This window comes from Diceros bicornis, chromosome 6 (genome assembly GCF_020826845.1).
Source record: "Diceros bicornis minor isolate mBicDic1 chromosome 6, mDicBic1.mat.cur, whole genome shotgun sequence".
Lineage (NCBI taxonomy): Eukaryota > Metazoa > Chordata > Mammalia > Perissodactyla > Rhinocerotidae > Diceros > Diceros bicornis.
In genome coordinates this window covers 59956869-59971050 of record NC_080745.1, presented here as the reverse complement: position 1 = coordinate 59971050, position 14182 = coordinate 59956869, and the positions used below count along the sequence as shown (strand labels likewise).

At 34.5% G+C, this 14182-nt stretch overlaps 1 protein-coding gene across 6 annotated transcripts in view; it reads right to left on the bottom strand.

Annotated features, from left to right (window-relative positions):
- Nucleotides 1-14182, bottom strand: part of TBC1D12 (TBC1 domain family member 12) — a 108205-nt gene that overhangs the window by 26327 nt on the left and 67696 nt on the right. For all 6 annotated transcript variants that reach the window (XM_058543573.1, XM_058543577.1, XM_058543576.1 and 3 more), the window contains 4 exons: nt 11272-11387; nt 6666-6748; nt 4569-4686; nt 3225-3331 (listed from right to left, as the gene is read on the bottom strand). In XM_058543573.1, coding sequence (XP_058399556.1) covers nt 3225-3331; nt 4569-4686; nt 6666-6748; nt 11272-11387 — 424 coding nt within the window. The remainder of the gene's footprint in view (nt 1-3224; nt 3332-4568; nt 4687-6665; nt 6749-11271; nt 11388-14182) is intronic.

Here is a 14182-nt window from a genome sequence, read left to right as displayed (position 1 = left end):
CAGAAACCTCTACCCCTATCTTTTTACTTTAAGTACCCAATCACTTTTGAGATACCACTCTGTGCTTCCATATGTCGGATCTCATTGAAACTTTAAGAACATAAGAAATTGAAAATTTTTTCTCAATTCCCCAAATTTGTCTTTACTTTCTAACTAACCATTACAGATATTTTAAATTACATAAAAATAGTAAATTTCAATGACAGAAGAACAGCAAAAAATATTCTTGCCCAAACACTAACATTTATATATTGCGCAAAATATCAAGAACAGTTTTTGCTTCAATTAATCCTTTTAAAGACTTTACTTGTTTTTAAAGGTAATATGTGAACACGATTTTTTTTTAATAAATTCAAAAAGTATAAAACAGTATAGAGTGAAAAATAAATTTCCTTCCCTCAGATGCCACCATGCTTACCAGAGCTCTAAAGATGAAAATATGCATGTACAAGTATATACATAGAGAGATACACTATATATATATATATATATATATAAATAAAACTTCCTTTAAAACAAATAAAACAAAGTGGAAACATATTACATGCACTGATCTGCATCTTGCTTTATCATATTGGAAGTTGTTCCATATTAGTAAAATAAATCTGCTTTAGTTTTTTTTTAACTACTACACAGTATCCCAGTGTATGACTGTACCATAATAAGTATTCTTATATTGCCAAGAATCAGATCATTATAAAATACCTGACTAGATATATTTCAAACAGACCTTTAGGATTCTGATCTCTTCTCCCTTCTGTTCACTTTTCATTACTACTACTGTGTTGAAAGGAAGAAATTTTTTTTTTTTAATGTTTTATTTATTTATTTTTTTCCCCCAAAACCCCAGTAGATAGCTGTATGTCTTAGATGCAAATCCTTGTAGTTGCTGTATGTGGGACGCGGCCTCAGCATGGCCGGAGAAGTGGTGCGTCGGTGCGCGCCCGGGATCCGAACCCGGGCCACCAGCAGCAGAGCGCAAGCACTTAACCACTAAGCCACGGGGCCGGCCCGAAAAGAAGAAATTTAAAAAGCAAAAAAAATTTCTATTATTTGTGCCCAATTCCATCAATAATTTAAGAGGTGGATATAATTTTAAAATGTATACAATTTTTTTTTGCAGTTATCAGGTATCAAATTGAAGTTTGCACTTTTTGATTTCAAACTGATTCCAAGCCAGGTCCAGTTTCACTAGTCTACTCAAATTTTAAAACTGTCTTGGAAGAAGAAAGGTTCACTGAACAAATACATCACCTTCGGAAGCGACAAAATTGATACAGTAATAAAAATGTGGTAATGCATTTCAAAATACCAAAGGACATCTCTCCAGGGAAGATTTATAGTGCTTATCTATAGCAAGACAACCTGCATCTCAGTTCAATTCCATGCTTGACTCCGCATGTCACACATTTTATTTTCTATCTACAAATGTAGAGCTTGAAGCAGACTCAAAGATGTACCTTGGACTTGAACAGAGAATGCTTTGAGATCAGTGTATGTTTCATTTTCTGATTTCCTGACAACGATGATTTGTATACACTCTCAGCAAATTTCACTTTCACTATAATTTTATATTCATTATTATAAATAACTGTTAGAACAATCCTTTGAGATAGCTAATAATCTTACCCTCATTTTACAGATGGAGAAAACTAAGAAGAGTTCTAGATGTTAAGTAATTTGCCCGAGGTCACAAACCTACTATACAGTGGAAACAAGATTTAAACCACATTTGACTGACTTTAGAACCGTTATTCTTAGTTACTATTCTCTAATGGTTTCAAATTTCATGATTAAAACAAATACAACAGATAGAGTCAAACTATTAGAACCAATAAAAGTACACAAGATTATGAAAAGTAAATTTACTTTAATCAAAATTTAGCTTTCTTCCTACCACTAATGAAAGAGAATGAGTACCCATTCCATTCCTGAATACATAATTGTCTAGTAGAGAAAACCTAAACTACTTTGAAAATAAAATGACCCAGTTATGTTTCAAAATTTATAAATTTCTAGCCTAAAAAAGAATGTTTTGATTACATCATCACAAAATGTTAATACCAACTTAACCAATATTTTGTTTTTTTTTTGTGAGGAGGACTGGCTCTGAGCTAAGATTCATTTGCCAATCTTCCTTTTTTTTTTTTTTGGTGAGAAAGATCAGCCCTGAGCTAACATCCATGCCAATCCTCCTCTTTTTGCAGAGGAAGACTGGCCCTGGGCTAACATCTGTGCCCAGCTTCCTCCATTTTATGAGGTGCCACCACAGCATGGCCTGACAAGTGGTGCATCGGTGCACACCTGGGATCCCAACCCAGGCCGCCAGCAGCAGAACACGCGCACTTAATTGCTACGCCACAGGGCTGCCCCCCCCCCTTTTTTTTTTTTGCTGAGGAAGATGAGCTCTGAGCTAACATCTGTTGCCAGTCCTCCTCCTTCTGCTGGGAAAGACTGGCCCTGGGCTAATATCCATGCCCATCTTCCTCTACTTTATATGTGGGACGCCTGCCACAGCATAGCTTGATAAGCAGTGCATAGGTCCACGCCCAGGACCTGAACCTGCGAACCCCTGGGCCGCCAAAGTGGAGTGCTCAAACTTAACCGCTATGCCACCAGGTCAGCCCCTATCCTACTTTTTTTAATTCATCAAAACTACTCTACATTTTACTCCTATCCTTTAAAGTTTTAAAAAACTTAACTACTCCTTGAGGCTCTTAATTCTTTTTCTGTTTTTCAAATTTTAAAATTTTTAAATAAAAAAAATCCGAGAGTACTGGTTTGGGCAGAGATGTAGGAAAAGAAATTTCTAGCCTTCTGCTAATATTTATGTTTATTATATTTATTCAAAAAATTTAATAAAGAGGAAACCTTTCCACAATTTAACTATTTTATTTTTCCTTGTATATTCTTATTCATCCACTGCTACCTAGAATCACAGAAGTTTTTGCAGTTACCTAGAGTTAAGATATTTGGATGTCAAGAATATTATTGATGGTTGTAAATTAAAGGAAAACTTACAAATCTTATTTACATAATATGAAATATAGTAACTTACTTATTAAATCATACCAGGTTTTAGAAGGAGGTGGAGAATGAAGCATCCTCTTAAAATGACATTATATATGGTAAAGCCTTTCTAAATGGCCAGTCTAGTAATCTGCTTTGTAACTCTGGAGATGGCTATTCGTATGTGTGGGAGTAACTGAATATAGAATACAAACCAGGAGTGATATTTAGTTCATTTCCTACAGCTAGACTCCAAACTTTCCCACGAACACTAGGGGGCAATCCCTGCCACCACAATTCTCGAACTCTTCTCGTACTACGCCTAGAATTAAAGGGGGAGAAAAAAGGAGAAAGTTACTTTTTATACCAAAAATACTAGTTGCATGATGGTTTACCTAGTCTACGGCCAAATGACTGCATGATTTTTAAGAACACAGAGAGTTAAGTATATGATGCATTCTTCCTATTGGGTTCATGCTTTAGGTAACAAAAGTCTAAAAAATACATAGTACCCTAAAGAGAGATAATAGTAATTTAAAGGGAACTGCCTTCTATAGCTGCCACACTAAGAATACAATGAAAGAATCAAAAATCTGTGGACAACTGAGAAAAAACAAGATGAAAGAAATATAAAAATTTGTTGTCAATTCAGTACCAAAAACAAAATCACAAAGTATTTACTATGGATAAGGCTCTAGTCATTGAGAGGCAGTATAGTCGGCTGAAAGAGTATAGTCGGCTGAAAGAGGGCTTTAGAGTCAGAAAGATCTGAGTTCCAATGTGGTTTAACCATTCATTAATTGTATAACCTTGGGCAAATCACTTAACCTCTCTGACCTTGAGCTTCCCTATAAGATAAGTGGGAGTAAAGGTAAGAATCAAATATGATTACTTATGTAAAGAGCCTAATATAATATCTGTCAAACTGTGCCAATATTCAACAAATTCCCAATGCATATCCTACACTAGGCATTGCAGAAGACATCTGCTACCCTCCAGGCATGTGCAAAAATATTATCAAGAAATAAAAAGGCAAAGTAAGGGAAGAAGTATATTAGTCTCAAAGGATAATGGGACATTACAGAAGGGAAAGATCATATATACCACATTCTCTTGATTATGAGAGAAGCATATTAAAAATCACTTTAATATTTAACATTTAATAAATGCATCTTACAATGAATGTACACATTTAATATTTTCTTTGCAAAAACCTGCTTTTACATCAATAGTGCATCTTGCAATAGACGGTATGTTAGAATTAAGAAAATATGGTAACTGAGAAAATTAAGTTTCATGGATCAACTAGTATTTCAGATACAAAGAATAGGTAAGATTCTGACAGGCATAGAGGGTAGTCAGTAAGGGAAGTAGGTGTTAGAGATTGAGGGATTTATAAAAGCCAAAGTACAGAGATAAGCACAAAATTTTTCAGACCCTGATTAACAGTATAATTTAGCCAAAGCATAACACAGACATTGGAAATAATAAAAACATAGAATTGGAAACATGAGATCTTTGGAGACAGACTGGAATTCAGGAAAAGTTTGCTTACTTACATTACTTCCCAATTGGGCAGTATTTCATTGATCCAAATTACCATTGCACTTGCAATATTTTCTTCCTGTTTAAATCGTTCTTTCATTATTTTTTTTCTTTTATGTGCTTCTTTAATTTCTGTTTTAAACAAGTAAAAATTATTTCAATACTAAATCAAAACACCGCTCTCCTTTTACCTAAGTCTACAAAAAAGGTTCTCTCAAAAAGAATATTCTGATAACAGGAAGGAAGGAAGAAAGGCAAGGACAGAGGGATAGGAGGAAGGGAAAAGGGGGAAAGAGGGAAGGAGGGGAAAAAAAGAGAAAGCAAATGAACTTGATTACCCTAATTTTAAATTAACATCTCCTATTCTACAAAAGTAAATGGAATAAAGGTCAGAAAAATAATTTAAATAGGTTACTATATCACATATTCTATTTATACTTAATCAATGAACTGAAATTTGTCATGAATTAATAACTATGTAAAAAATAAACAACTGTGAGCAACTAACCAACACCTTTTTTTTCATACAAGGGGTTTATGAATTTCCTCATATAAAACCACATGACATTAAAAAATGATTCTGCCAACAGCACTATTATAGTGAACCCTTTTTGCTATGATGTTCCACTTTACTACTTAGATTGAAATTAAAAAATCCCCCAATACACACACATAACATACAACACACTTCTGAAAATCAGAAGTCACAATTTCAGAACAAGAGGTGCTTCAAAAATAGAGAAGTGAGTAATATATACACAGTTATATATAATTTTAGAACCGGTGGGGATTTCAGAGCTCAGCTAGTCAAACTGTTTTCTAATTGTGTTTCACATATGCCTCAGAAACCATCTTGAGGAGCAAGCAGGAGGCCAAGTAAGCAGCTCCACTTTTTCTTTTGTTTTATGTATTCAGATTCTATGCAAGATTTCTTTGGAGAGGGTTCCAGTGCTTTAAAAAAAAGTGTTGACAGAGGGGCTTGAAAGCCTAGATCTAGTTGACGTGCCCCCTCATACACCCTTTACAGATGAGAAATCTAACATTGATGATGTGATGAGTGTCACATCCAGGTAGTGTCAAACAGGATTAAAGCTGTGACCTTCTGATTTTCCAATTCAATGTTATTTCTATCATAGCCTGTTGTTAGGATCATTTATTTATCAATATCTTAAATATTAATCAAATAGTAAAGTCAATATTGAGAGTCAATTAAAATTTGTTGAGTATGTTAGAAATATTTCAAATTCTGTATAGTAAAATAAACTCAACCAATGTTTAAATAATTAGGCCTTTTAGAAAGATTTAACCGGCCTTATATACCCTAGGTTGACTATGATATTAAAGAATTAACTTCATTTCCAAAATAGTGCCATGAAGTAGGACTGTATACTATTATAATATGCCATTTACTTAAGTCAAAAGAAAAAATAACAGTTGTTAATAAGGCATATGTCTAAAAATATACATAGCTGTATAGTATTTTCTAAAAATGTATCCTGAACTAATAGTGGTTGTAAATAAATACTGTTAAATTATCCTTGTGTTACATTTTCAGTTGGAGGAGAAAATGAATAAACAAATGTATGAATTTATATACTTGAGTATACATTTATGTGGCCCATCCCAGTGATACCACTGGGACTCTAGAGACTTCATAAGTCACAAAAGCAACTTTTAATTCCAAAACATATTCTCAAAGCCATATAGGAAGTTATCTTAAAATGTTAAAATTATTAAATTACAAAATATCAAAAGCCTAAAACCTGTAAAAGAAGTGAATATTATGAATAAATTCATGAATAATATCTTCATTTATAAATTAAGATACTAGTAGTCCAAGGTTGATGACTACAATTATGAGGTCCCTCATAGTCTGCTGCCTTTCTCCTCGTATCAGTTTTGTAAAAGTTCTCACAAAAAAACTATGATCCTAGTACAACATTTTATTTCTCTTTAAGAATAAATTTAGTTAGAAAAGTAAGAAATCAGCATCATCTTAAAGACAGACTTGATCAATTTCACCATCTACCTTCCTGTTGAAATTAACCAACTGGTTAATTTCCTGTTGAAATCAGTAAACTAAATATACCAATTGGAGTTAAATTTTATACCTCGTTTTTTAGCCTCAGCCACCATTTCATCATATTCTTGTCGGTGACGTAAAGCTTCTTCCACAGATTTAGCAGGAAGATTTCTGGAAAAAAAAATTTTTTAAGTCATTTTTTAAAAAACCAACTTTTGGGGCTGGCCTGGTGGCACAGTGATTAAGTTCAGTGCGCTCCGCTTCGGCAGCCCAGGGTTCACGGGTTTAGATCCCAGGCAAGGACCTACACCACTTGTCTAGCATACTGTGGCAGGGGCCCACAAACAAAATAGAAGAAGACTGCCACAGATGTTAGCTCAGGGCCAGTCTTCCTCACCAAAAAAAAAAAAAACAAAAAAAACCTAACTTTTAAATGTAGTAACTTCTTCCTTTTTATAGCCAGATACAAAGGATTTCTAACCTAACCTCCTTATTTCATACATTAAGAAAGTAAAAGGTTGAAAAGTCTGCACTTTAGAAAAGATCAAAATCCAGGTTGCTTTATATATTTCTGTCTTACTATTTTTATTGTGATTTCATTTTTTTGAAAATGAGTATTTACATACATACTCTAAAACAAAATAGTACATAATAATTGGCTTATTAATTATTCTAAGTCTTGGTATCCCCTTCTTCAAATCATCATAAATGCAAAAACTCTGGTACATAGTAGGTATTCAATAACTATGGTCCCGAGCTGAATGGTCCATATGGTAAATATCTTACCAATCTTTGACAGTTTACGGAGGAGCAGAGCTTCAGTACTACAACTACTAAGTAACTATAGGCTATAGAGTGAATAAAGCATAAAAACAAATACAGATACAGGCTTGTTTCTATGTGTTTTTGTTTTTCAAAAAAATCACTAATTTTGTAGTCATCTGTTTGGAGAAGTAAATAAAAAAAGATTCTTCAGTCTTGAAAATCAAATGCTGAGTGAATATAATCAATCAAGAAATACTAAGCACCTCACTCAGCACTCTTATTCACCATAAGAAACAGATATGGACTGGCCCTGTGGCGTAGCAGTTAAGTGCGTGTGCTCTGCTGCTGGTGGCCCGGGGTTCGGATCCCGGGTGCCCAGCGAGGCACCACTTGTCAGGCCATGCTGTGGCGGTGATCCATATAAAGGGGAGGAAGATGGGCACAGATGTTAGCCCAGGGCCAGTCTTCCTCAGCAAAAAGAGGAAGGATTGGCATGGATGTTAGCTCAGGGCTGATCTTCCTCACAAAAAAAAAAAAGAAAAAGGAAAAGATATGGTTTATTCCTATCTCTTATACAAGTGTCAATGAGTTACGTGGTCAAGACAAGAAACCATTAATGAATATCTAAGATAGTGTATCATGCTAAAATACACGGTATGAACATTTGCTGCTTTTTTCAAAGGTATCACAAAATAAACTTTGTCACCTTTTTCACTTGTATTTTTAAGGATTTCTACCATTTCGTTTAGTACTAATGTTTATAATAATTCAGTGAGGAAGCTAGAAGAGAAAAGGAGGCAGCTCTATCTATTGGTGGTTTAAAAACATAGTACTATAGGGCCGGCCCCGTGGCTTAGCAGTTAAGTGCTCACACTCCAATGCTGGCGACCCGGGGTTCGGATCCCGGGCGCGCACCAACGCACCGCTTCTCCGGCCATGCTGAGGCCGCGTCCCACGTACAGCAACTAGAAGGATGTGCAACTATGACATACAACTATCTACTGAGGCTTTGGGGGAAAAATAAATAAATAAAATTATAAAAAAAAAAATAAAAAATAAATAAATAAATAAAAACATAGTACTATAAGCATCAGTGATTTAAAAAATAGAAGAGGGTCATATCAATACAATCAGCTCATATGGATGCTCTTATCTTCCTGTCCAAGGCTGTCTTTTCTGTGAGGTGTATTAAGATAGGAACGGTCAGAGAGAAAACTAACAAAAGTATGAAATTATCGAAATTCCTATATTTGAAATCTTCTGAGACTTCAGATGATTAAATGCTATAATTGCTTCATCTGTAAAGAAGTTTCAACTATAAAAACCTATGCAGTCAATGATTCTGGATGCTTCTGCAAATTATAGAAGCTAAGAAAGGAAAAGTAGCACCAATTCACAAACTCCCTTTGTGGCGGTCAACTCCTCCTCTCCTCATATTAGCTCTTTGACCTACGGAAGAGGAATCTTCCAACATCAATTCCATGCTGAGGAAGAACTTCTGACTCTTTCTCCACTCCCTCACACAGATGTCACCTCATAGTTGAAGCAGTGGTGTTACCAGAACCTGGCTGCATCCAGAAACAGAAGAAACCTATAGATTACACAAGTCTCCTCCAGCTTCTCAGCCTGTGAACGGATGGATGTTAGCTGGCTCAAACCTGCTAGGAGAGTATTCTGGGGGACATAAAGTAGGAAGTGTCATTTAATACTCAGGTTGCACCCATGTAACTCTCATCTGGTTTTACCTCAATAAAATTAAAGTTTTCATTCTCATCTGTTCTCTATATCTATTTCCAATTATTGAATAGAAGGAGGAGGGATGAGTGATTAGGTACCCCCATGTTCCAACATCATGGAAAGCCTTTGTTTGTTGATTTGTTTTAGTTACATAAATGTAAGTCATATAAATCACTTCCCCCAAAAAAGATACCTTCCATTAAAAAGGTAAACAAAATTTTTAATTAACCACAGCATCTCAAAGCTGAGCAGAACAACAGCTATCAAGTTGAATCTCTACATTACAGATGAACAAACATACAGAAACAAAAGAAAAGCTACAATATTTATTATAATTAAGATATTAATTTCAGATAGTCAATAGTAGAGTGGAAAAAAGGTACTTTTTTCAGTTGTTTATACATTTTTGGTACACTGAGATCTTATAAAGTTATTGTGTCTAGTGTATTATTTCAAGTTCCCATTTCATGAAACTGCTTGTACAAATTACCAGAAAAATTTACAGAAGCAGATATCACTGAAAGTTGATGAAGTCAACAAAGACTTAACAGAAAAGAAAAGGCCTAATCCTTAAAGGATTAGGTAGGCAAGAAGTAGAAATAAGATAACTGCATTGGAAGTGAGGATAATAACATGAGCAAAGTCATGAAATTAAGGTGGCACTTAATGAGACAGGTTTGATTGCAAAATAGAGTATGGTGTAAAGAAAAATTTGTCCCATTGTCTAGAACAGAACCTTTGGCATAGTATTTTTATAAACTCCTTCTGGGAAGAAATTAACACTCCTGATAAAAACCTTAATCCATTTTGGCTGAATTTTAACAAGTTTAAGAAGGCTCTTCTGGGAACTTAGTTATCTACCTACTCAGCTAACTGTCAGTCAAGAGTCCAAAGATCTTTTACCAAGTATTCTTTTCCTGTTATCTAACCACTCTTTGAATTGGCCTGGTACATTCTCCTCCCTGGCAGCAAGACAAATAAAACATTGACGTGTTCTCATAACTAAATTTCTGAAAAGCTTTTTTTTTTCCCTACCAATGGAAAAATGAATATGAACATATTTACCAAATCCTAAAAAAGGAGTACAAGATCACAATTCTTTAGTATGAAGGACTGTAACGAGAATAAAAAAATAATGTACTTATGTCCAGCCTTTCTTCTCTCACAATGTCTAAAAAATATTCAAGCTCTGCCTGTTTGGCCCCAGATTCTTTTATTATGCTCATCAGGATAATTAATGGGTGGAAAAAGCTGCAGACCAGGAAAATGACAAAAAAGGTTAGGAACTTTTATGCTGGAAAGAAAGAGAAGTCTAGTAGAAGAAGAAAATGAATAGATCCAGAGAGTCCAAGAAGGAGAAAAGGAGTTAAGAACCAAGTGGTCTTGTTTGAAGGAAGGCGTGCTTTGTTTGATAACAAAATCAGAGCCAATATTTTGAAGCACAGCAGCTTTGCAGAAGGCTGAGATGGGAAGGGCAGAAATGGGAAGGGAAGAATTTAAAGTGTTTTTCTGGGTATTAAGAATACTACATTCTTGGGGCCAGCCCGGTGGCATAGTGGTTAAGTGCGTGCACTCCACTGCAGCAGCCCAGGGTTCGGATCCTGGGCATGGACAGACACACGGCTTGTCAAGCCATGCTGTGGCAGCATCCCATATAAAGTGGAGGAAGATGGGCACGGATGTCAGCCCAGGGCCAGTCTTCCTCAGCAAAAAGAGGAGGATTGGAGACAGATCTTAGCTCAGGGTTGCTCTTCCTCACACACACAAAAAAAAGAATACTATATTCTTAATAACAGTAAAACCAACTGGTTGACAGTCAGTAGTTACATGGCATAAAAGGCAAGAACAAATACATCTTATGTACATATTAAATGTTAAGAAAGGAAAAATAATTGCCCTATCATGTTAAGATAAGGCAGAGGAGGGTTGAAATCAGGACAGATATAAAAAGCCAGGATTTTATGTTTCATACCTTGGCTCATAGAGACTTCTAGAAAATATGCATAAGGCTTAGACATCAACAATATATTCTTCTGTATTAGTTTTAGGATATATGACTGAGATTTAAAAATTTTTTAAAAATAAATCAATTTCCATATCTAATTTCTCAATATCTTTTGTGTGAAACAGTAAGCAAAACTGAATTTAGGTTTAAAATATAAAGCGTGCCTAATGATCACCAGAATACTTACGATGGTCGATCCTCGAGAATCAGGGCAGTGGTAGAAAGAGGCTCAAATTCAAAATTCTTACGTCTTGAAGACTGAGGTGGTGGTTTACAGGTCCTCCCTGTTCGTGCTTCATATTCCTAGGGTATATAAAAAGATACTTGATGCAGAGACTTTTTTCCAATTTCAGTTTGTATTATTAAATCTGTATCATTAAAGATATGCTATAATAAGGGACACATACAATTCATACATTAATTTGGTAAAAATATCAGACAGAAAAAAAAAGTCACTTTTTTTCCCTGAAGCGATCTAGATTCTGAATTTATATTACATATAAAGTATCAAAGTATGTTAAGAGAGAGGAAGATAGAAATGAACTAGATTAATTAGGAAAGGTTTTCAGGAGATGTTCTTGACTGCCTTCTATGGTATAAAGCTATCCAAATCCAGCTTTGAATAATCTACAGATAAGCCTACTTGCTACACCATCAGCCAGAACAGTGATGGAGATGTTGACACAAGATAGAGATAACCCCATTGTAATGTTTTCAAGATCTCTCTCAAGGGTAACATTGAACCTCTAATCAAATACTGATTTTGGATTGTAATCTACTTTGAATCTAACTACCATAATCTACCTACTTACTCTAAATTTAAACAACAGTTCACCAATATATCTTATCTAAAAATATGGCCAAAGATTGTCAAGTACTTCACTAACATTAAGAAACTGTTACTACAGTATTTTTCTAATTCATCTGAACTGATAATCCTATTAAAAGAAATGAAGTTAATTTGACAGGGTATGTTCTTGGTGGACACATTTCAATTTCTACATTTGAACATTTTTTCATAAATGTTCACAAACTTCTGCTGAAATTTATTTCTAGAAATTTGTCAAAGATCAATAACAAGCCTACTGGCTTGTAATTTCCATAACCCACATTTTTTCCTTCCTAAAAAAAAAAAAAATCAAGCTAGTGTTTGATCATCTCCAGGTAACAAATACATTTTTCATGAAATTCTCAAAGATTTATTCAATGATTTCATGAATATATCTGCAAGCCCACTGGCAGCTAGAGAAGACATTAATCTAAATGCAGAAAATTAAATGCACTTAGAGTGGTCAGGTGTTTCACTTAACTGGCTGCTTTCCTACCATGGCCTATAATTCTTTTTATATTATTATTATCTTTTCCAACTCAAAGACTATTCTATTTCTCTCTACTGAATCAAACAGCTGTAAAATATGAACTGATGGTTCCATTTCTCTTAAAAATTTGATGATCTTATTGAAGCTTAATCTTCTTATTTGAGATATTACTTTAAAAAAACAATTTGTGTTGTCTTAAGCATTTTCTATAAACTTCAGCTTACTTTATGGTTCCTGCCACTATTTATAAAGGTTTGTAAGTATTGTTTTATAATTGTCTTTAGTTCTGCATCTCCCCTTCCAGATTATCTACTAAATCTATGCTCTGTTAATCTGAGAGTTCCTTTGCATAACTGCATTGAATTTTTAGAGACTTCTCAAATTATTTAGGACTGTGTAAGCTCATTTTTATTAACTACGATCCCATATATCCTTTCAGAGTAAAAAGCCATGGGGTCAATCATCTCATTTTCTTTCACAATTTTCTTTCCCAAAATCTAGTATATATATATGTAATTAGGATCAATGTTCCTATTCTTCATTTGAAACTCAAGTTAACAAATCCTCTTTTCTGCTAATGTTTTTCTTATTAAAAATAGTAGATGATAGATATATTTGTTTCATTTAAATGGCACTTTGTTTTCCTACAATGTGACCTGGTTTCACTGCCAGACAGAACACGACGAACATTATCCAATAAAGCATTTTCCATGCAAATAAATGCCAGTGCATAGACAGCAAAATAAACTAAATCAATATATTAATAAAAACAACTAGCATTTACTGACACTTACAGTGTACCATGCACTGTTTCAAACACTTAACACGTTTAATTCTTGAATCATCCCTATGAGGCACCTAGCTCACAGTAGAGGAAGCTGAGGCACAAAGATGTGCGGTCACTTGCCAAAGGTCATAAATGGCAGGCAGTATAGCTCCAGAGTCTGGCCTTTCAATGATCCATTATGTTACTATATCAACAGTCAAGTAACTATCTATGACAATTTAAAAGAATGAGACAAAAACATTCAGTGAGAGGCTGACAGGGAACTTTAAAATGGGTAGATCAGCCTGGCAATACCTCAATCACTGATCCATCTAAACCTCACAAGAAAAGACCACCAGATAGTGTGTGTTTCCTGTTATGATGCAATATAAAGTACATACCACCACTCCTGAAATCTTCTTGCAAAAGAAAAATCCAACTTAAATATGATCAAGCCTCTAGAACTGTGCTAGAAGTGATAATCAAATAAGTCATACATGCTAAAATATACATAGAAAAATACCAAGAAATCTGAACTATTAAAAGTTTCTCCTCTGGAGGGCTGGACTAGGAATGAAGGACATTTGCTTTACTTTCAAGTATTCCGCATTGTTTGACTTTTCTTACAAGAAGAAACAAAGTAGTTTGTTCTTAAGAGAGATCACTTATAGTCATGGTGGATAACTGACAAAGATTTTACTGAAGAGGTGGGGTCAGAACTAGGGGAAAAATGATGCATATTAATTTCACAGGCAGGAAGGATTAGAAAGAACAAGCCAGGAGGAGCAAGCAAAGGCATGGATTAGAGAAACATATTATTCTCACTGAATATCAAAAAGGATGAGAAATAAGATTGCAAAGGTGTAGGCTAAATTATGAGACCTTTCATTGGCGAAAATATTTGGAATTCATGATGAACAAAACAGACAGCCACTGAAAGTACAGATAAAGGCTGGCTTTGATGAAAGTAGTCTTTCATTAAAAATTAAGTGAATAAGTACACATTTAATATA